Genomic DNA, 24495 nt, shown 5'->3' on the forward strand with positions numbered 1-24495 from the left:
GACCACTCTTACCAAAGAAATGCACATGAATTGGGACTCATCTGAAAACAAGACTCGTGACCAGCGGCAATTACCCCACTTTCGACGTTGTGTACACCATTGACGACTGTTGGTAATACGAAGATTTGTGTGGGGCGGCTTGACCGTCAAGCATGGAGATGAGCTGCATGTAGACATTTTCTAATTGTCTTACCCGTAATTTGTACTCCAGTAGCTTGATTAAAGTTTGCAGCAATTTGATTCGAGGTTTCAGCTCGATTTCGTAGAGCCTGGTTTTAGATCAATCACACTTGTACTCTTGTTGTTGATCTGGGGCGCCCTGACTGGGATCTATCGTCAATATATTGGGTTTGTTGGTACCTGTTCCATAGTCTGCTAATCACAGACTGTTAAACATGGTACGTAACTTTTCGCGAATGAAATCAAATAAATCTCACCTGTTTGATAAGCAGAATCAAAAAGAAGTAATGTTCCACTCGACCTTCCTTGTATGTACAAAGTATAAAATGTGTTTTGGTGTTGTACAGACATAAATGATGTTTGATGTTTGTCCTCAACACCTATCTTTGTGCTTATACTTGGCATTAACATTTATATTTCATTATCTCCTACTTTTTTCCGAAGAGCATATGCATGGGGAGAGGGCCACTTAGGGAATGTCAAATAACATTGCCCAATCCTGTGGAACATTTATGTCAATAAAATTTGTTGAAAACAAGTGCAAAAGTGAGCATGGCTCACTAATACCCCCGACCCGCCTTGTGTGTCAGTAGTTTCAAATTGTATAGCTAGGATAGGGTAAGGGTTTGAAATATTCATAAAAAAATGGAAAATTAATCAGAACAATTATTTTCTTTTCACTGCACCCCTCCATATTACACAGATTATATGTACTAAGTTTGAGATGAATCCACTGAATAGTTTAAGAGAAATCGCGCGGACAAAATTTTCGCACGGACGGATGGACAGACGGACGGACGGACGGACGGACGGAACCTTGGTACAACTATATAGGGGTATAAAAAACATACCTGTCCATACAGCCTTAAAGCCGTTCCCGGCATGCTTCGTAATAAACACAACACGGTAGTAGACAGCTGACTGAACAATGTATCCCGGTCTGTTTCCAAATAGAGTGACAAGGAGTCTTTTGGAGGCGTCATAAACCTGCAGTTTATAAAAGGAAGGTTATGTCCCACTTTGACGACATCCAAATTTGTCTACAAAGTAACTGGAGACAAATATGAATTGAAAAACACACCCTTACAGATATTACTCTTATGTGTGTGAATTTTATCAAATTTTATTTTATTCATTTGAAGTTATCTGATGTTATCGATATAATATCCAAAACATTTACAGTACTGGCGCTTAGTCTGCATTCAAAGAATACTTCATTTGGTTTCATTTTCTTTAAATATAACTTGATTTAAAATTCTTAAAAAATGAAAAAAACAGGTTTACGAATAATGTATACAACTGATGGGTATCTTTGACATATTTTCATGAAAATCAATATTACAACATTTCAAACATGGTAGCGTCATGTGGTTGCAAATCCATTTCTTACCCTGCTTCATTCCATATAGGTTCTAACTACTTTACGCCCCTATGAAGATTCCGGGTTAGAATTGGTCTTCAACAACCCATGCTTGTCGTAAGAGGCAACTAACGGGATCGGGTGGTCAAGAACGCTGCATTGGTTGGTGCATGTCATCGTATCCCAATAGCGTGGATCGATACTCATGATGTCAATCATTGGAAAGCCTGGTCCATACTCGATTATTTACAGACCGCCGTCATGTAGCTGGAATATTGCTGAGCGCGGTGTTTAACAGCAAACAAACAACAAACAAATCTAACTGCTTCGCCAAAAAATATATGTATGTTAAATATAATACTTTGTTTACGTACCTCGACAAAATCATGCATATCACGTGTACTGAAGTCTTCAAACACAAGAGTGACCAATGTCTCTCCTGCATCAATTATGTAGGTACAGTAAAGGCCGTTGTTGTAATTGCCAGGGTAGTTTGGTGAGGTGAAAGAGCCAGACGAGCCTGTGTAGCGTTCTCCGCATCCTAAAGAAGATAAGAAAGGCGTGTGTGCATGTCTGTAATGTATTTTCTTATCAATGAAATAAAGCCTGTGGTTGAGGAAAAATATGAAAAAGTTGGTCCAAAACTAACAAAATCACTTTTAGATGTGGAAAGATACCCTCGTTGAACGGTTTACGAGTTATGCTCCGGAAACGAACCCTACCCTCACAGAACCTAAGTCCAACTTGTTGCCATGGAAACGTAAAAAATAAAAATTTCTAAAATTCCTCAATAGCAAAGGCACCAGTTCAGCATGTACCTGACAGACCTGCAAAGTTTGATGAATATTAAACGGTTTATGAGTTATGCTCCGGAAACCAACCCTACCCTCACAGAGACTAAGTCCATCTTGTTACCGTGGAAACGTAAAAAATAAAAATTTCAAAAATTTCTCAATAGCAAAAGGGACCAGTTCAGCATGTACCTGACAGACCTGCAAAGTTTAATGAAAAAATATTGAACGGTTTATGAGTTATGCTCCGGAAACGAACCCTACCCTACCAGAACCTAAGTCCCTCTTGTTGCCATGGAAACGTAAAAAAATAAAAATTTCAAAAATTTCTCAATAGCAAAAAGCACCAGTTCAGCATGTACCTAACAGCTCTGCAAAGTTTGATGAAAAAATGTTGAACGGTTTATATATAAACGAACATAAAAAATAAAAATTTCAAAAATTCCTCAATAGGAAAAGGCACCAGTTCAGCATGTACCTAACAGACCTGCAAAGTTTGATGAATATTAAACGGTTTATGAGTTATGCTCCGGAAACGAACCCTACCCTCACAGAACCTAAGTCCATCTTATTGCCTTGGAAACGTACAAAATACAAAATTCTAAAACTTCTCAATAGCAAAAGGCACCAGTTCAGCATGTACCTGACAGACCTGTAAAGTTTGATGAAAAAATATTGAACGGTTTATGAGCTATGCTCCGGAAACGAACCCTACCCTCACAGAGCCTAAGTCCATCTTGTTGCCATGGAAACGTAAAAAATACAAAATTCTAAAATTCCTCAATAGCAAAAGGCACCAGTTCAGCATGTACCTGACAGACCTGCAAAGTTTGATGAATATTAAACGGTTTATGAGTTATGTTCCGGAAACGAACCCTACCCTCACAGAACCTAAGTCCATCTTGTTGCCATGGAAACGTAAAATATAAATAAATTTTAAAATCTCCCAATAGCAAAAGGGACCAGTATAGCAAGTACCTGACAGACCTGTAAAGTTTGATGAAAAAATATTGACCGGTTTATGAGTTATGCTCCGGAAACGAACCCTACCCTCACAGAGCCTAAGTCCAACTTGTTGCCATGGAAACGTAAAAAAAAAAAATTTCAAAAATTCCCCAGTAGCAAAAGGTACCAGTTCAGCATGTACCTGACAGACCTGCAAAGTTTGATGAATATTAAACGGTTTATGAGTTATTAATTATACCCTCACAGAACCTAAGTCCATTTTGTTGCCATGGAAATGTGAAAAATAAAAATATTCTAAAATTTCTCAATAGCGAAAGGGACCAGTTCAGCATGTACCTAACAGACCTGCCAAGTTTGATGAAAAAATATTGAATGGTTTATGAGTTATGCTCCAGAAACGAACCCTACCCTCACAGAACCTAAGTCCATCTTGTTGCCATGGAAACGTAAAAAAATTAAAATTTCAAAAATTTCTCAATAGCAAAAAGCACTAGTTCAGCATGTACCTAACAGACCTGCAAAGTTTGATGAAAAAATATTGAACGGTTTATATATAAACGAATCCTACACTCACAGAACCTAAGTCCATCTTGTTGCCATGGAAACGTAAAATATAAATAAATTCTAAAATTTCCCAATAGCAAAAGGGACCAGTTCAGCATGATCCTAACAGACATGCAAAGTTTGATGAATATTAAACGGTTTATGAGTTATGCTCCGGAAACAAACCCTACCCTCACAGAGCCTAAGTCATACTTGTTGCCATGGAAACGTAAAAAATAAAAATTTCTAAAATTCCTCAATAGCAAAGGCACCAGTTCAGCATGTACCTAACAGACCTGCAAAGTTTGATGAATATTAAACGGTTTATGAGTTATGCTCCGGAAACGAACCCTACCCTACCAGAACCTAAGTCCATCTTGTTGCCATGGAAACGTAAAATATAAATAAATTCTAAAATTTCCGAATAGCAAAAGGGACCAGTTCAGCATGTACCTAACAGACCTGCCAAGTTTGATGAAAAAATATTGAATGGTTTATGAGTTATGCTCCAGAAACGAACCCTACCCTCACAGAACCTAAGTCCATCTTGTTGCCATGGAAACGTAAAAAAATTAAAATTTCAAAAATTTCTCAATAGCAAAAAGCACTAGTTCAGCATGTACCTAACAGACCTGCAAAGTTTGATGAAAAAATATTGAACGGTTTATATATAAACGAATCCTACACTCACAGAACCTAAGTCCATCTTGTTGCCATGGAAACGTAAAATATAAATAAATTCTAAAATTTCCCAATAGCAAAAGGGACCAGTTCAGCATGATCCTAACAGACATGCAAAGTTTGATGAATATTAAACGGTTTATGAGTTATGCTCCGGAAACAAACCCTACCCTCACAGAGCCTAAGTCATACTTGTTGCCATGGAAACGTAAAAAATAAAAATTTCTAAAATTCCTCAATAGCAAAGGCACCAGTTCAGCATGTACCTAACAGACCTGCAAAGTTTGATGAATATTAAACGGTTTATGAGTTATGCTCCGGAAACGAACCCTACCCTACCAGAACCTAAGTCCATCTTGTTGCCATGGAAACGTAAAATATAAATAAATTCTAAAATTTCCGAATAGCAAAAGGGACCAGTTCAGCATGTACCTAACAGACCTGTAAAGTTTGATGAAAAAATATTGAACGGTTTATATATAAACGCACCCTACCCTCACAGAACCTAAGTCCATCTTGTTGCCATGGAAATGTAAACAATAAAAAAATTATAAAACTTCTCAATAGCAAAAGGGACCAGTTCAGCATGTACCTGACAGACCTGTAAAGTTTGATGAAAAAAAACTTCGTTGGGCGGGGGATAATTATAATTAACAAGACGATTAGTTTTCGTGTATAAAGAGACATAAGTGTGTATGAACCACCTATTACCTAATAAAACCATGATCGCGCCGACTTCGTACTCAAAGAAATAATTTCTGAACGCAAAGCACATTTAAACTTTACAATAAGGTAATTTGATGATATAAATAACCTTAAAAAGGAAACTTATTATCATATCACATTAGGTAAAGTATTTCTTTTCATATGTTTTAAATATATAGATTTCCATTGATTTTGTTACGTAATGATCGTGCATGCATATCAACATTTTACATGCAGAAAAGAAGATTGTCAAACAGGTCAAGGTGACAATATAATTATCTTTCTTAAAAATATTACAGACATTACAATCAAACATCAGGTGCAGTATTATTTGAAATACAAAGTAAATCAAACAGAATAATGAATACAAATCTCTTCATAAGTTAAACAAGTATCGCAGTGAAGCGTCAATATCACATCATATCCAGCTATTATGTCAGAAAATAAAGTTGCTGATGTGTAACTGTATGTAAAAAGTTTATACGAAATGGCTTGATAATATCCTTCAAATTTATCACATAAAATCTTATTATGCAAAAAATCTGGAAATTTTACAAGCTGTAAAATAAATGGGGTGCAACCATCGAAAATACTGTACTGTATCATCGAAAATATATTATTTGTGTATGACATTCACAGACTGTTGAAAACATGGGGGAGTCATTTGAGGATGGGGAGTTATCTGAGCCTACGACGGGTGAGTCGTTTAGGCCTAAGGGGAGTCATCTGAGCCTAGGCTCAAATAACTCTAGAGTTGTCTGAGCCTGTGGAGTCATTTCAGCCTACTACATCGGGAATGAAGCCTACTCTCGCAGTAGCTCACAACAGTAGAAACTTCTCTCGCGAGTATAGCAGAGTAAGCTGGGGGATTATCGGCTGTTGTATGAAAACAATGCTTCAGATAGATCGACGTCCTGTCCCTGTTAAGGCTAGACTTTACTTCTGTTTTCCTATATTTGCCAGGCCCCTTATGCTAACAAATAGCCTAACTGTTTATATTTCTATATCCTGCTATGGTTTAACTCTAACAAAGCTATATATTACTATTATATTAGGCCTTAATATTTCTCCCTCTGTAACACAAGCCATGGGTTCTGGTATTATATTTTATATTTTCGTATTTACATATACATGTATATACTGACTATGAAGTCAACGTAAAACCTATAACTGATGATAATAATCTGTGACAACTTCCAATTGGTGACATATTGGTGAACTTGGCAAGTGTTGATGAATTTTGATATTCATCTTATTATAATCTGTCAAACCGTACATAAGTTTGTGTGTTAAATCATCAATATTCAAAGGGACTGTTCCTTACATCCATCAATATCTTACTGAATGAACATTAGTTTATTGTATGAATTATATAAAGATCTCAATAAGTATATGTTTTATATTTTTGCGTGCATGAAAAGGGGGATTAAGGGAGAAGAGGACTATTTTCCTAAAAGTATCCAATAACTAGTGGAGGAAATTGGAAATGGCTGAACCTGTAGATAGCATCAAATCCGTGATAGATGAGACAGATCTCATAGGGTAACATCCAGCAGGCTCATTACCTTGCGATCATGTTAAGAAAAAGAGAAGAAATTTGAAGTGAACTACATTGGAAAATGAGAGAAGAAATTAATAGTCAATGTGGTTTTTTTTATCATAAACACTCCCTGGTTGGTAAGCACCAGTTGTTATTTTAGTGCCTTAGAAAATCTCCTTCTTCGTCCAGTACTGCCAATTTGTCGAGTCAGTTCCCCATGATTTAGTTCAACGTCTCCAAAAATAAGATCATTAAATATTTACAGTCGTTGGTATCGTCGTTATAGTATAAAACACGAGCACGTCCCCAGAAGTTCTTAGCCTACCCCCCTATACTGGATGGCCTCCTAAAAGCAGGATATGTCACCTGATATGGCCGACTTGATTGAGTCCTCATGGTTGTAGAAAGATACCTACTCATGTCTAATATCGCCCCTTTATCGATCAGGACCCCCCTACCCCCTAGTACCTTTTTGAACAACTTGTGATAATGTTGGCTTTGGGTAGCTTGATTATAACCCTTAGTTTGACTTGGGATCTCCCAGTCGATGTGCAGCTTGCTGTGGCAGGGACAGGTAATTCTAATAAAAACCACCGGTCGGTTATACATTTTAATGTTAGGTCACGAGAAAATATTGCTGTTATTATTTATTGTTTATGTTAATTTCCATAACATTTATGATATCACATTACGATAAGGAACACATGTAGCATTATTTCATTATTTAGCTTAGTGACATAAGTATTATGAATTTTTTTTTTTAAATGTTCTCCTTATGTACTCCATAACTTCTAGAATGCCGAACAGTTACTTAATCTAGAGCCAACTTTATGGAGGTGTTCTTTCGAATTTCAACAGTTTCATAAAACATGGTGGGGGTATATATCTTGCTATTGTTACAAAATCATAACACTTACATCTTGAAAGTGTCCATCCAGGAGGAAAGGAAGAAATAAAGAAGAAAGTATAGTTAATCATCCTCGTTATCTTTTCCTTTGATTTTTTTTAAGCTTTGTTAAAACAAGGTGCAAGGTATGATGGAAGGCACCTAACCGGTTCCACTGTAGATATATGCAGCAAACTATACGCTTTGGAAGACACTTCACAGAAATCAAATTAAAGGTAATCATATGTCCACTGTTGAAGGTTTCAATCTGAGGCAAGATGGCGATTTAAAATCCAAACTGTCTTACAACAGCGCAAAGATCAGTTTGTGCAAGTGGAATATGACTCAGGCATGTATTTTGTAAAGTGGATTGTAAGCACCTATGGTCGGTGGTAACTAAGGATGCTCTGTGCAGTGGGGCCGGTTGATTAAAAGCATCACAAGAGGTTGTGTTTTACGTGCTGCAGTCATGTTGTTACACAAGAGAATGAGCATGTTAAAGTCACTTGAAGTCGACAACTGACAGGGAGAGGCAGGCCTGCTTCCATGGCTTGCGACTTGTTGCCATGGACGGATCTGATAAGAGCAGCAGTTGCCCTGTCACTGTGATGCAGGATCTGTATTCAATAATTAAGTAATGCACAGAAGTATTTTCTTGTTTTAGTGATACATCTCTGGTGTTTATGCTGGCAGGATTTTCATGTTAATGAAAAGAGGTATAATTCCACAGACTGGAATAAGAAGAATTTCTTGGGATGTTTTTTTACATTAAACCATGACTATCACGTTGTTGAGAATGATGTTTAGCATTAAAGAGATTGACTCTCCTCTTGTTGTTTGTTTTCCCTAATGACTGCAGTCGGTGTGAATGTGTATAAATGATTCCATTCATCTCATTTCAGGAATTTTTGAATGAAACAGAAATATCGAAGAACCAAGTTTAACTGGCATGTCAGTATTACAAGCAAAATCAAGAAAGGTCATGATTGTAGATCAATATACCTTTCTTAATCATCATCATGACATATTTCATTGTTGTAGAGCAGTCATATGCATAATTGTCATTTACATGCACAAACATTCAAGGTGTAGCATTTATATTGGCAACGATAGTTGCTTGACCAACGAAAAGTAAACACATGCAATAACAGTGTCAGAGCTATGCAGAAGGTTGTCTCTAACAGTTTCTAAAATGTAAACCAACAAATACATTGTGAGAAAGCTAATCAAGATATCAAGATTATCAAACAGTATGAATATCAAAGTGATATTTCAGGCATTTGGTAGGCAACAGATACGTATCAGATAGTAGACGGAACTTTCTGAATATTACTTACCCTGCACTACCAGCTTCTGTCCACAGTCAGGGATGATTGGTCCCCATGATCCTGGTGAGCCTCTGTAACACTTGTAATGACCTTCGTCTTCCCAACTTACATCGGAGAGCACGAATCTAAACAAACCAGTTCCTGATGATGACACTTTTCCAATGAATCTCAGTCTAGATGTGAACTTGTCACTGGCAGCTCTGACATGATTGTGGCTTGTGACGTGAAAAAGGCATGTCTTTGTCTCACTGTTACACACACTGAACTCCCTGGTCCCAGGCTCCGGGAGAGTCCATGACAACGTGGCATAGCTTCCGACCCTGACATGCTCTGTTGTGGGCACTGGAAAAGAAAAGACTTATGAAAGATTGACAGAGGTAGACTTGCAAATATGTATCACTTATGAAACGAAGAGTGTGACTTCCTTATGAAAGGTCCATGTAGGAAGCAAAGGCACTGTAAGTCACCATGATCCCTGGTATGGTGATCTTCCTTTAGTTACTGACGATCTCTAGCCCATTTTTATATTGTGTTGTTAATTCATTCTGCTTTTAAATGTTCCTCAACTAGTTTTAGACTCTGTGATATTCTAGTTATTGTACTGTCCTTTGATGACAGTTTTTTTTAAAAAGTCTTCATATATGTGTTATTAATGTATTACTCCTCGTTACGATATGGCTGAAATTTTGCCGATGTGACGTTTAATATTAACTCACTCACTCACTATTTATGAAAGTTTGTTTGCAACAGTAAACGCAAAATATCACATTAAATAAGGTCAATGCTCTAGCAGTGTACCTTGTATACATGTAACATCCAACTTATTACAGTAAAACATCATATAAACTAACAAACATGTCAGAGCTTACATAAAAGACAAAGTCACAAACACGTGAATAAGACTATATATGTGGCAGTGTTGTATATAGGGGCACTCTCTGTATTTTGCATATTTTTACATAGTGTATTGAAATGATGTATTGGCCTTTAAATGTAGTGAACATTTACAGCTGTTGTACTCTACAATGTTTTTTCAGCAGAATATGAACTTAAGCTTTGTGCTTTTATTAATCGACTGTATATTTAAGCCTGAGCATCAACAATAATTAGTTGTGGTGTATGACAGGTAGGCTGGGCCATTCTAGAATGTTTTCTGTTGTTTCTGTTTAAGTCAGCTTACATGTACACCTGATTGTTCCAGTCTAGACATCCTAGCACTCAGCATTTCACATGCACACCAACCGTATTGGGTGACCACAACCGTCCTTTGCGTGAATTTTAAGCTGATCACTGAGATCCTCCTTACAAGTTAGTGATATAGTAAATACGTCTTATTATGTATTTGAATTTATGTATTCAGTTACCTTATGACACTGTTTTAACATGTATCTAAATTATCAGTTGTTGCATGTCGATTCCCAATTGAAACAATATGTTTTCACAGAAATATGTACGTACAAGAAGTTAGTGTGAAACAAACAAGCAACCATCAAATGGAGAAGAATCAACAAATGAATTACAAAATTACTTAGGTTTACAAATCAATACAAATTACTGCATAGCAAATACACAATAGAGTGGCAGTACAAAATTTAATGACAGTATATTACTAGATGGCACTGGTCAGTTGACAGTGGTCGAGCTTCTGAGAAAGATCAAGGCCTGGGAATCAGGGATGATGATATTCACAAGAGATGTAATGAAATGTGTGAGAGAGATATGAGAGGCCCCCTTATATATAGTCTACTAACTACTTGAAACTTCCACACATTCCCTTACAACATAGAATAATCCACATGTTTCTATAAAACACTATCACAGTCCAAGGTATTCTGGAAGTTTACACATGACACTATCATCTATAGTATCTTCCTCAAAACTGCTTACATTAAACCGTACTACATTTCTGACAACTTATCACTGTCCAAATACAATGCAATGAACTTGTACCGAGTTACAACAGAAACATTGTCACACAGTTACACCAAAACATACACTATCATATTGATAGACCTGGTAATATTTCGAAGGCATCTTCTGATGCATCCCCAAACAAGACTTCAATAATAAGCGTAGAAAGATAAGGTATTGCACTCAAGTTATCTTTAATATCATTGAATTTAGTAACCATATTTAAACTAACATTTTTTACTACCGGACGACTAAATAACATATGACCTAGGTTTTCTGGCATGGGAGTGACTACCACACTTTTTCGTTTTGAGGGCATATAAGCCCCGAGTACGATCCCACTATTTATTATCTTCGTTAAATTATGTGCCTTACCCATCATCACATACGGTTGGGTAATGACGATCTTCAATAGCCAATCGCTTTTTTCTCGTCCATTTATTATCATCGTTGCGAGTAAGATTGTATGAAGTGTTTTTATCGAGTCTAATAACGTCGACATAACTTAAATCTCCAAGATTACGTGTGAATGCAACTTCTTTCCGTTGGTATACATTATCTTGTAAGTGTGAAGTGTATAACTTGCCATGGATACCGGGTTTACCTTATCCTTCTGTGTCTCCGAGATCAAAAAGCGCATTTGTATTACATTGTCTAAGGTTATGCGATCCAGTGCCCGATGAATCAACCATTCTTTATAATATAGACCGTTACACTCAAGTATCCTATATGTACAGGTTGATGTTTTACATCTAATACAGAATTTCTGCGGTCTGAAATAATACCATGCTTTCATTTTTATATTATACTAATAAGAAAGATTCCGTTCTACCGCTATTATATTTTTCATCTTTGACTTTATTAGCTCTCAGCAGAGTAGAAGGACTTTCGAGTTGAATATTATCCGTTGTACTGATCTGATCAAGATAGATGCACAACTCTTTATAGGGAACTAAATTGGGCAATTTAATTCCATGCACTGTTTCGTTGGGTTGCATTAATGTCGTTCTTACTCTTAAGTAGTTTTCAAGTCCAAGTGTAATTGAAATCTTCTGGGCAAGATTTATACTCTTTTCTCCAGCGTTTAAACTCAGCATCCCATTCGACTCACTTTGTGTGATACTAATTCCATTAGGCTTAAAAATTTCATCATTGAGTGAGCATAAGCTGTAATACCCATCACGTATAACAATGCGAGTGTGATCAATACCTACTCTACCTATAAAAATTTCATTATTATCTCTCGCAGCATTTATATTGGTCCACTGCGGGTAATACGTTCCATCGCAGATAGCGACTTCAAGTTGACCAGCCGAGTTATTTATAGTATGAAGCAGTTGAATAGACTGACCATTTGTTATTCCTGGGAGTGTAACATACATATTAAATATACAAATATACTATATCATAACTTAAATATGAAGTCAACTGGGTCATGGTAACTAGCGATAAAATGGTGAACGATTGGTTCCACAATCCAATGCAATTTCGGCAGAACCAGTTAAACTCTGCCATATGGTGTGCCGCAATAGGATGTGATGTATCTCTTAATGCCACCGAATTTCAACTAAATAAATCTGTTTTATCATTTTACGTATACTATCAGATTAGACGTATTCTTAAGGAAATTAGTGCTCCATTACCACAGGATCGAGCATGGAATGCATCAAATAATCCATATGATAAGAGGGCCTTCGAACATATTTGTCATGAATTTAATATTCCTACGAGTAAAGATTGGCGTATTAAAGGAGTTAACCATGGTCTAGGTGTTCCGTACAGCGGACAAAGAACTGTTAGAGAAGAAAGTAAGGATTTACAGATAAACAATCTTTTTGTAAGAATTCATAATCTTTATCATGGTTGGGAACTTTCGAGTAACAACTGGAGAGGAGACCTTATAAGTTTTAAGGGTGGTTTAGCTTATATTGTTACAAAATTTGTGCAACTAAACGATACTGCAAAAGCTTGGAATGAATTTCTTAATCATAAAACAGAAAATAATTTTACTAACCCAGGAGTTGTAAGAGTTAATGAATCAATAAGAACTTATGTATGGGCAATTCTTGGTGCACAGTCGCAAACACGAACGGGAATAAATGGTTCTTGAATGGTGCTCGATGCACAAAAACAGTTTGTCGCATATGAAGAGGATGCTATTAATTCATCCGTTGACATACTGTCATCTATAAAGCGTTGTCAAGATGTATTACAGTACGCTCAATCCAAAGTAGACTTCGTTTATGAGCCGGGACTATACATGTCTCCGAGTAATATGGAACTTAAGATCGGTCAAGTGATAGGCTATAATAATAAAATTGTTATTGCTACCGATCAACAAAAGCCAGGTGTAAATTCAGATATTAACACCAAATTAATAACGCAAACAAACACAGGCAAAACGGGAATAGTAAAGCCACAGACACCACATGTTTCACAAAAGCAACCGCAACAACCACAAGTGCCACCACATATTGCAGCTAAAAATCAACAACATATCGATGAAAAAACAGCACTTATAGTAGGTGGAGTCGCGGTTGGTTTACTCATGACACCGAGTTCAGCACGCACAGTCTGAAGAACCTTAGTAGTCTTCGCAGAAAGTTTTTCTCGTGAGTAATCTACAAAACCTAATTCATTACGAACAGTGTTGATACCGTGTTTACTGACTATCGTAGACAAGTCTTGGGGCTTAAGAGTACAAGAATTCATAAGATCAATATCTGGAGAGCCACACAGTCGCAATATTCCTTTACTATCTATCGTAATCTTTGAATAGTCACGACCTATTGGGCTTTCTTTTAAGACATCGTAATAATCTTTTACGGTTGATTGCAAAAGTTCATGGTTAAGATTCATAAAGCTGGTTTCTTCAGTATTGTCTTCGATTGTACTTGGATTATCAAAGTTATCTGGATTAAAATCATCCATGTTTATATTAAACATAAGGTTACATAATTTCAATATAACAATGTCTTCGCAATACGGACGCAAGTTAAATCCACAACGTAGACTTCGGGATCCATTAGGGGTCAAAGCAATTCGCCAGTCTGTAACTATAACTAATAACCTGAGTACCATTGATTAGAATCAAACGCTTCTGGTTCGCTTTCCTAATCTCGGCGCACACGATGTGTTAGTTCCAGGAACCGCCCGACTATCATTTACAATTAGTTTAAATTCGATCGACGCTAGCTGAGAGCTCGTTCAGAACATACGAAAATTGCGATTAAAATTAGCGGTAATGAAGTTTTGAGTATTGACGACAGAGATGTATAATTCTGTTACATGGATCTCTGCAGATAGGCTAAAGAACGGGAAAACTTACAGTACCAAGGTATTTGTAATCAGAACACATTGAGCCTGCGTGTGGCGATAATATCATCGAAGGAGATACGGCTGTTGCTGATGCATTAGTTGACCAATTCTATATTCCGCTCGACTTCGAATTACTAGAAAGTCACATGCCCTTTTATCAAGCATCCCTAGGCGATAGGTTAGAATACGAACTCACTTTTAATGACTACAGCAGAGTAATCAAAGCTACTGAAAATCCTAGTAGCTATTCTGTTGACAATATCTCACTGGAGTATGATATGATAACAGACCATGAATTAGCCAGACAAATTCGTAACCAGTATACCGGATGTTTAGCCATTTTGTACAATCGCGTGCTTCATCACCGAAAGATCACCAGGAACAAAAGAGATACGACGTGGAGATACCAAGTTCTACAATCCCAAGATTACAAAAGTAGAATTGACTATCGAGGGTGTGCCAACTCAACTATATAGTAAAGGCATGCAAGCATATCAACAGTGGGATGAGATTAAAAAAATCCCTTCTATAAAACGAAGCCCAGAAGTAAACAAGGTTGTGAAAGATCTGTCTCTTGGGGATGTATCTATTGGTGAATTCCTTACCGGAAGTATGTGCTATGGCTCGACATGCGAACCACAGATGATTACCAACTACACGGCAGTGGGCAGAGAATAGAAAATGCCAGCGAAGCTGTTACTATACAGATAACGAAGCTCTTCCAAGCAGCTGGTAAATTAAACATCTATTTGATTATGGAAGCGCAACTTAATATATGGTTTGGAAGATTTGTGCAAGCAATCTATTAATAATCTTTTACCTTAAGAACCGCACTGCACTATTATCTGCGGGCACACAGGTTGTGGAAAAACACCTTTTATTCTAGATATTTTACAAAGTCATTATCAGGATGACTTTCGACCATATTATTATTCTGTGCACGACTATAAGTAATGGGTATTGCCCCTTGAACCTGTATTGCAATATATTGCAATACAAAGTCGTGTATTAAGAAACGTACCACAATAAATTGCCAAAACCAAATGTTTTCAACTTCTGAGAAAAAATAAAGAAATTCTTCTGTTTTAAGACTTGTTTTATTATATTTGGGTAAAAACAAACTTTCTTTTTGACTAGAAAAGACACATTATCATCAACTCAATTGAGAAAATCTTGATATAGAAAATCATGAATATTACAATCATCAATGGATTCAATACAATAAGTTTCAAACAGTTTCACTTTCAGCCAGAAGATGCAAAGTAAAAAGAAGAAATACTTATCACTCTTAACTAAACAATTATGGTGTCTTCGAAGATGCGTTGTTAAGTTTGTTGTTCCGCTGGCGTATTTCACAAACGATTCACATTTTCTACAAACAGCAACATTTTCTTCAATTGTTTGATCGATTTACGCTTTTTCAACCCGAAATGCTGCCACACATCAGATTTACCGCGAGTATTTCTCACGACTTCCCAGTTGTGATCCGCCATTTTGTTATCACAGATACGGCGAGATCTCATAGCATATCGCATTATTAATCGAACGTGACATCAGCTTTATCGACCGCCTTTGAACCAACGAATTAAAACAAATAGGTAGTACTTTTTTTAAATGGCAGCAATTCATTGCAATATTGGAACTATATCGCAATACGTATTGGACACGAAGTTACATCGCGGTTAACTGCTATACCAGTTATACCGTGCACCTCTTCTGACTTTAAATGTTAATAAAACATACCTATCGAGAGATTGGGTAATGAATGACAACGGGGTGCCAAGAGTTGATCTGGGCGATCGTTTACAAGACTGTTTACGAGTATGTCACGAAATATATACAAAGGAGAATCAACTCTTTTCATAATAGACGATAGCAGTATGAGTACCAAAAAGAATATATGCTTTCATATTTAACATTCTCCGGTCAGCATACTAAGCATAGCGTTTGGGTACTTACTCAAAAATACAACTCTGTCCTGAAAGATCTGAGAGAGCAGACCAAATGGGTATCCCTGTTTCATTGCAAAGACTGAGATTCATTTGAAGAATGTCTATGCAAAATGATGTTATTTATACCAAGCGCGAACGATATAAAGTCAGAAAACTGTTAGCAGAAACAAAGCTTTGTAAACTCGTATTAAAAACCGATCAACCAGCTGCTTATGCAATTGCTTTGCAAAAATAGCAACTAAGCAAAAATATAGCAACTGCTGAGCAAAAATATAGCAAAAATATTGCCAAAAATAGCAGTTATTATGGAATAATGTGGTTTGAAATCCTTATTCTTTTGCAACAGTTAATTATTTCGGGCTGTATTGGATATGTCATATTTTATTATGTTAAACTTAAATATCTCCTCAGGTATTACATTATGGAATGCGGCGAACTTATCGAACAAATGCTCAAAGAACCTGATTAACATGCAGAAGTAGTTACAGATAAATCTTTAGATAAACAAAGAGAAAGACTTACCGCTTTGGTAGCCGGTGGAAAACATTCCCAATATTTGATGGAAAATTTATACCACTAAAAAAATTGATAACATGACCGAAGAAGAAATTTAAAAACTGTACGCGAGTTACGAGTCTAGACTGGGAGTTACCATGACTAAAACAATTGGTTCGGCTATGTTACAACTATACACAGTCGTAGCTGGTACGTTTCTTCCTATCCCAGCAGAACGTCGCCCATATTTATGCAAATCTCTAGAGAAAGACCTGTTCATCAAACAAAAGTGCAGTAAGCTGTGAGTTTTATTATAGATACGCAATGTTCTTAGCGCTGGTGACCACCGCTTTAATAACAGCTAGGTATTGTCAATTTAAATATACGTGCCCACTTACTAATAATTGAGACTCAAGTGACACCACAACAGTTCGTGGAAACACAACAAGTGAACAAGGAAATACAACAAGTGAATGAGGAAAGACCAGCGGTTGCGAAATCACAAGCCAGAGTGACTAAGAATCCTCGAAAAGTCGCAGCTGGTAGGAAGGGTGCCCTAGCGAGGAAGTCAAAACTAATACACAATTCAAATATTGAACATGCACTGAGGGTTGTTAGTATAGTGGTGGTATGGTTGTTTTATAAGACCAGAGAAGAGAAAACGTCATCCCCGATTACACAACAACAAGTTCAATTAGAGGTACGCCCTCATATTATGTTATAAAGGCATTACTACTCCAGTTACAGATGATAAAATGTTGGTAAATGCAACGTATCATTCAGCGGTGGTCAGCGGCATGGCTATGATCTTATGATATCGATATGATGATTCTTCATATAGGATTGGCAAGGGCAACAAAAGATATGCTCATCAAACAAGGGTTTATCCCAGAAGACATAATGAAGTAATTAAACATTTGAATATTTTATATTATTGAACATTTAAATATGGCAACAATTGCAATGATGGTCGGTGGAGTTATTGTTAATGCTCTAGCTTATTCGGGGGGTAATTTTTTATTTTCTAGTATGAGAGGAGAGGAGCGTAAACAACATAATAAAGCATAAGAACAACTTGAAACAGCCAGGGTCACAATGGGCCAGAAATAGGATATTAAGATTAGATTTTATTTGTGATGAACTGCCTAAAGAGGGGCATTCAATTCAAACGTTTAAGGATGTTGAATCTGCCATGCACGAATACTTCCTTGTTTATGGAAAGAAACTTGATCCAATATTGAGACCAACAATCTCTCAGTTTTATACACAGTCAGAGGCTCAGAAAGAGTGCAAGATACAATTTATAGTTTTGGGATTGTCCAGCATGGCTATTTTTAGCTATGTTCTATTGCGTATCAACCATTGATAATAACCCTGACTGCTAATCTATAAATAGCACTGACTGGCTGTTCAGCTATGTCGCGATGACACATACACATAACCTATGAGCTTTAAATAGCGATGACAGCTATGACTCACCAGCGGAGATGTGATTTACCTTTCAGACCAATAATATGATATGTGTATAACCATGAATCTGTGTAGATATACAATCATGGGGAAGCCGATTCAATGTCAGAAGCCATGTGTGGGTGTTTACTGTGGTACCCATTCCTATTACATCAGACAGGGATATAAACATTACGTTTGTTCTGTATGTGGGATTGGTAGTTACTGTTTATGCAAGAGTCACGGTGCTGATAGGGTCAAGAAGCAAGTTATTTACGTTTGGAAGAGAGATTACATCAACGAGAGGAATAGGTTGGGGAGAATACGTATTCATATATGAAAAACAACCATTAGGACATTTGACACATTTTGTTTATACCATTAAACAACAATGGATTTTGTGAGAGAGTTGAAGGCTTATATTATGATATAATATATGCGTATCGGGTTTATGATATTCTCGAATGAGAAAAGCCGAATTGATTGATTTACTCTGTTTGGAATACAACAAACCCCAGACTGTTAGAGAACCCAAAACTCAAGCGAAAAAAAGTTGGCTGAGAGTTTATTCTCGAATGAGAAAAGCTGAATTGATTGCTTTGCTAGATAATAATCGATCAGTTGATGTTGATAAACCCACTGTTGTTGATAATAATGAGTTAACATTTGAACCCACAGCTGGCGTTGGTAAATATCTAAGAGGTTTGAAGAAGGATGTTAATTCCAACATCGATGTTAATGATGTTAAGCCCATCGTATCGAGCAATTAACAAGGAGTTAGACGATTTAAATAGTATATAATACCAGCTAACGGTAAAAATGTCATTGAGTAAAAGTAACGCAGATGATAGTGCTGAATATACCGAACCTTATTTCCTGAGCAATCAAGAAGTTATAACCGAATCCGATACTATTAGCACATCATTAGATACATTAATTCAAAGGATACAGGAAACTTTAGAACGTTGGACAATAGAGGTTCGGGTCGGGAGTGGATAAAATCGATAATTTATATTCAGATATAGCAAATTATATGCCTTTCAAAGGTGGGTCTTATATAGATTTACCCTCATATTATGAAAAGAATAAAGCCATAATTAATTTTTTAAAATATAGGCGATGACTGTTTCAGAATGGTGATAAGATCTGCCTTTGTTTCCCGTAGATTCTAAAATTGCAAATAGACCTTCTAGTTATCCTCCAAACGACAGACTAAACCTTGATGGTATAGACGAACCTACACCAATCTCACAAATTGATAAGGTGGAAAAGCGAAATAATTTAGCTATAAATGTTTTCGGACATTCTTCTAAAGGAATTGTTGTAAACAGGATAAGCTCCGCCCTGGGACATATTCCCAGAATCAATTCATTTCTGATCAAAAAAAGATGGTAAATATCATTATACATGGATAAAGAGTTTAAGCAGGTTATTATGCGATCAAACAAAGCATGCAGGAAAGAAATATTTCTGTGAAAGATGCTTGCATGGGTACAGCAGACAAGATCTTTTAGAAACGCATAAAGAAGACTGCAGAGTTGTTCGACAGACTGCTTTCAGGATTGATATGCCTAAAGAGGGAAAAAATATAATAAAATCTGAACATTATTGTAATCAAATGCCAGTACAGTACATAATTTACGCTGACTTCAAAGCGCTTTTCAAACCAATAGAAAATACCGAATGCAATACTGAATGTAGTTTTACATACAAAACTCAAGAACATATTCCTTGTGTGTTTGGATATATAGTTGTAAGGTATGATGGGAAAAAAAACCGCCCGTGATTTAAAGAGGTCCGATGCAGCTCCTTCAGTTCCTAGAATACCTACAAAACGAAGACAGAATAATCGGGGAAAATTTATCGCTTAAGAAATCCATGAGTATGAGGAGAGATGATTAGAGGGTCTATAAGAAGTCAACAATTTGTCATATTTGTAATAAACCACTCAATGGGGATTCCGTAAGAGATCATTGCCACCATACGGGTAATTATCGGGAAGCAGCGCACAAGGAGTGTAACTTGAAACTAAAAATGAATTCTCAAACAATACCCATCCCCGTTGTGTTTCACAACCTTAGAGGATATGATTCTCATCTCATCATGCAAGCTATCTCAAAGAACGACCGCAGCTTAACATGCATTCCTAATAATATGGAAAAATACATATAATTCCAGTTGACTAAAACTATACATTATACGGACAAGGATGGGAAAGCTAGAATAAGCAAAGTAATGGACTTAGATTCATAGACTCCGTACAGTTTCTCTTATCTTCCCTGGACAATTTAGCTAATGTGAACAATCCCGATGACTTTGCAATAACAAATCAATATACCGATCGGTTAACACAGCATTTGTTGCTGAGAAAAGGTGTATATCCTTACGAATATATGGATGATTGTCTAGATTTGACGAAACTAAATTACCACCCCTTGAACCATTCTATAGTAAGTTAACAGAATCTAAAATAACCGATGCCGATTATGAACATGCTCTGACGGTGTGGGATAAATAAGGTTGTTATAAATTAGGTTGTAAGAATTTAGGAGATTATCACGATCTGTACTTAAAAACCGCTGTACTGTTACTCGCCGATATATTTGAGATATTTAGAAAGACATGTTTAAATAAAATATGGCTTGGACCCTGTATGGTACTATTCCAGTCCTGGACTATCTTGGGATGAATTGTCGAAGAAGAACAGTGTAGAACTAAAATTACTCACCGATTACGATATGCACTTGTTTATTGAGAAAGGATTAAGAGGTGGTATATCGATGACGGTGAAAAGGTATTCTAAGGCTAATAATAAAGTAGTGGAAGGTTATGATCCGAGTAAACCCTATATGCTTATATTATATCTCAACTCCAACAATTTGTACGGATGGGCTATGAGTCAACCTTTACACACAGGCGGGTTTGAGTGGGTCGATGTGAATTATATCAGTGTGAATGATTCCGATAAAGGGTACATACTAGAGGTTGACTTGGAATATCCAACAGAGTTACATAAAGACCATAACAGTTACCCGCTAGCTCCCAAAAGATTAATGGTTAATAAAGATTGGATGTTGGAATATCAACACTCCTTGATGGGTAATACTAGGTAAGCTAACGTAGAAAAACTCGTACCAAATTTGATGGATAAGACAAAATATATAGTTCACTACAGAAATCTTCTGATATATCTATTGTTAGGTATGAAACTAAAGAAAATACACAGAGTTCTAAAGTTTGATCAATATGGAGCCCTATATAAGGCTGATTTAAGAAAGATTTAAAAAAGATGGCTACCAGCGATTTCGAAAAGAACCTATATAAGCTCATGAATAACTCAGTATCTGGTAAAACTATGGAGAATCTAAGGAAGCGTGTTGATGTTAAATTAGTCAGATTTAATGAGGAAGAAAGACTCAGGAAAGCTATAGCCAGTCCGGCTTTTAACAGAAGTAAGATATTTGATAACGACTTAGCCGCACTACATATGCAGAAGAGTAATATAAAATTCAACAGACTGGTGTACGTTGGTATGAGTATTCTTGACTTGTCAAAACACTTAATGTATGACTTTTATTACAACGAACTTAAGAAGCAGTACGGCGATAGATGTGAGGTGTTATATACCGACACAGATCTTTGTTGATGGAAATACAAACCGAGGATGTGTATAAAGATATGGCAGAAAAAATAGATATGTACGATACGAGCGATTACCCAAAAGATAATCCACTGCACAGCATAGTAAATAAAAAGGTGTTAGGTAAGATGAAGGATGAATGTGCTGGGACCCCTATTGCAGAGTATGTCGGATTAAGACCTAAGATGGATTCTATAAAGAAGTCTCATAATGGGGAGATTAGAAAAGCTAAGGGTGTTAAGAAGTATGTGGTAAAAAGGCATATCAAACACGAACAGTATAAAGAAGCATTATTCAATGGTAGAACATTCAAACACGAGATGAACACTTTAAGAAGTGTCAGTCCCAGGATATATCGATTAAGAATGAACAAGACATCATTATCCCCCTTAGATACAAAGAGATGGATTGATAAGGATGGTGTAACTACCTACGCTTATGTTTATGGTGGTAATACTGTATCGTTGGGAACTATAAGCAACTCATACAAATGCCCTGCCCGGTCCATCTTTAAGATAATAAAGAATAGGCTCTCCTTCTTTCGTAACCAACCAACTAGTGTTATATATCTTAAGAGACCAAATCAGATTGGTTGTGCGACGTTGTCCTCCTACGAGTTCACCGGGCTTGTATAAATATCTTACGCTTGTGCCGACCGGAGAATGCTAAATATGAAAGCATATCTTTCTTTTTGGTAAGTTCTTTACCAGCATTGCAGTCGTCTATTATGTATTATTTGTATTTTTTGTGACATACTCATAAACAGTCTTGTAAACGATCGCCCGGATCAACTTTGTGCACCCCGGGATCATTCATCACCCAACCTCTCAATAGGTATGTTTTATTAACGCTTATAGTCGGGCATAGAATAATAATATGGTCGAAAACATCCCGATAATGACTTTGTAAAATATCTAGAATAAAAGCTGTTTTTTCACAACCCGTTTGCCCGCAGATGATAGCGCAGAGCAGTTCTTTAGGTAAAAGATTATTAATAGATCGGTTGCACAAATCTTCCATTCTGTATATTAAGTTACGCGTCCATAATTACGTACAAATATATGTTTAATTTACCAGCCGCTTGGAAGAGCTTCGTTATCTGTATAGTTACAGCCTCGCTGGCATTTTCTAATCTCCGCCCACTGCTGTGTAGTTGGTAATCGTCTGTCGTTAGCATGTCGAGCCATAGCGCATACTTCGTGGTAAGGAATTCAGTCATCGATACATCCCCGTGAGACAGATCTTTCACAACCGCGTTAACTACTGGGCTTTGTTTTGTAGAAGGGATTTTTTTAATCTCATCCCACTGTTGATATGCTCGCATGCCTTGACTATATAGTTGAGTAGGCACACCCTCGATAGTCAATTCTACTTTTGTAATCTTGGGGCAATAGAACTTCTCGGTATCTCTTGCAAATACATCAGAGGGGTCCTCAAACAACATTAAAATACCCTTCAATGATCTAGCGGGGACGTTTAGATTGATATTCCACGTCGTATCTCTTTTGTTCCTGGTGATCTTTCGGTGAAGCACGGGATCGTACAAAATGGCTAAACTTCCGGTATACTAATTACAAATTTGTCTGGCTAATTCAGGATCTGTTATCATATCGTACTCCAGTGAGATATTGTCAAAAGAATAGCTAGTAGGATCTTCAGTAGTTTTGATTACTCTGCTGTAGTCATTAAAAGTGAGTTCGTATTCTAACCTATTGCCTAGGGATGCTTGATAAAAGGGCATGTGACTATCTAGTAATTCAAAGTCTAGTGGAATATAGAATTGGTTATCTAATGCATCAGCAACAGCCTTATCTCCTACGACGGTATTATCACCACTATCAGCATTCACACGCAGTCTCAATGTGTTCTGATTACAAATACCTTGGTACTGTAAGTTTTCCCGTTCTTTAGCCTATCTGCAGAGATCAATGTAACAGAAATATACATTGCTGTCGTCAATACTCAAAACCTCAATACTGCTAATTTTAATCGCGATTTTCTTAACAATCGCACGACCTATGTTCTGAAAGATCTCTCAGCTAGCATCGGTAGAATTCAAACTAATTGTAAATGATAGTCGGGCAGTTCCTGGAACAAACACATCGTGTGCTCCGAGATTAGGAAAGCGAACCAGAAGCGTTTGATTCTGATCAATGGTACTCGGGTTATTAGTTATAGTTACAGACTGACGAATTGCTTTGACCCCTTATGGATATCGAAGTCTACGTTGTGGATTTAACTTGCGTCCGTATTGCGAAGACATTGTTATATTGAAATTATGTAACCTTATGTTTAATATAAAAATGGATGATTTTAATCCAGATAACTTTGATAATCCAAGTACAATCGAAGACGATACTGAAGAAACCAGCTTTATGAATCTTAACCATGAACTTTTCCAATCAACCGTAAAAGATTATTACGATGTCTTAAAAGAAAGCCCAATAGGTCGTGACTATTCAAAGTTTACAATAGATACTAAAGCAATATTGCGACTGCGTGGCTCTCCAGATATTGATCTTATGAATTCTTGTACTCTTAAGCCCCAAGACTTGTCTACGATAGCCAGTAAACACGGTATCAACACTGTTCGTAATGAAGGTTTTGTAGACTTATCACGAGAAAAACTTTCTGCGAAGACCACTGAGGTTCTTCAAACTGTGCGTACTGAACTCGGCACTATAAAGAAAGATAATTTGGAAGAAAGCTCGAAGCTGGCCTCGAACGGAAATCTTGGATACCTACTACGA

General features: G+C 36.8%; 1 protein-coding gene across 1 annotated transcript in view; it reads right to left on the reverse strand.

Annotated features, from left to right (window-relative positions):
• Positions 1-659: 659 nt before the first annotated feature.
• LOC139457381 (scavenger receptor cysteine-rich domain-containing protein DMBT1-like) overlaps positions 660-24495 on the reverse strand; it is a 62041-nt gene continuing 38205 nt past the window's right edge. The window contains exons 4-7 of the mRNA XM_071238785.1: positions 8990-9322; positions 1915-2081; positions 1032-1167; positions 660-679 (exon numbers count right to left, since the gene is read on the reverse strand). Of these exons, the coding sequence (XP_071094886.1) occupies positions 660-679; positions 1032-1167; positions 1915-2081; positions 8990-9322 (656 nt within the window). The remainder of the gene's footprint in view (positions 680-1031; positions 1168-1914; positions 2082-8989; positions 9323-24495) is intronic.

The sequence above is a fragment of the Haliotis cracherodii genome, unplaced genomic scaffold, assembly GCF_022045235.1.
Source record: "Haliotis cracherodii isolate W230 unplaced genomic scaffold, xgHalCrac1.p SCAF_12, whole genome shotgun sequence".
Taxonomy (NCBI): Eukaryota; Metazoa; Mollusca; class Gastropoda; order Lepetellida; family Haliotidae; genus Haliotis; species Haliotis cracherodii.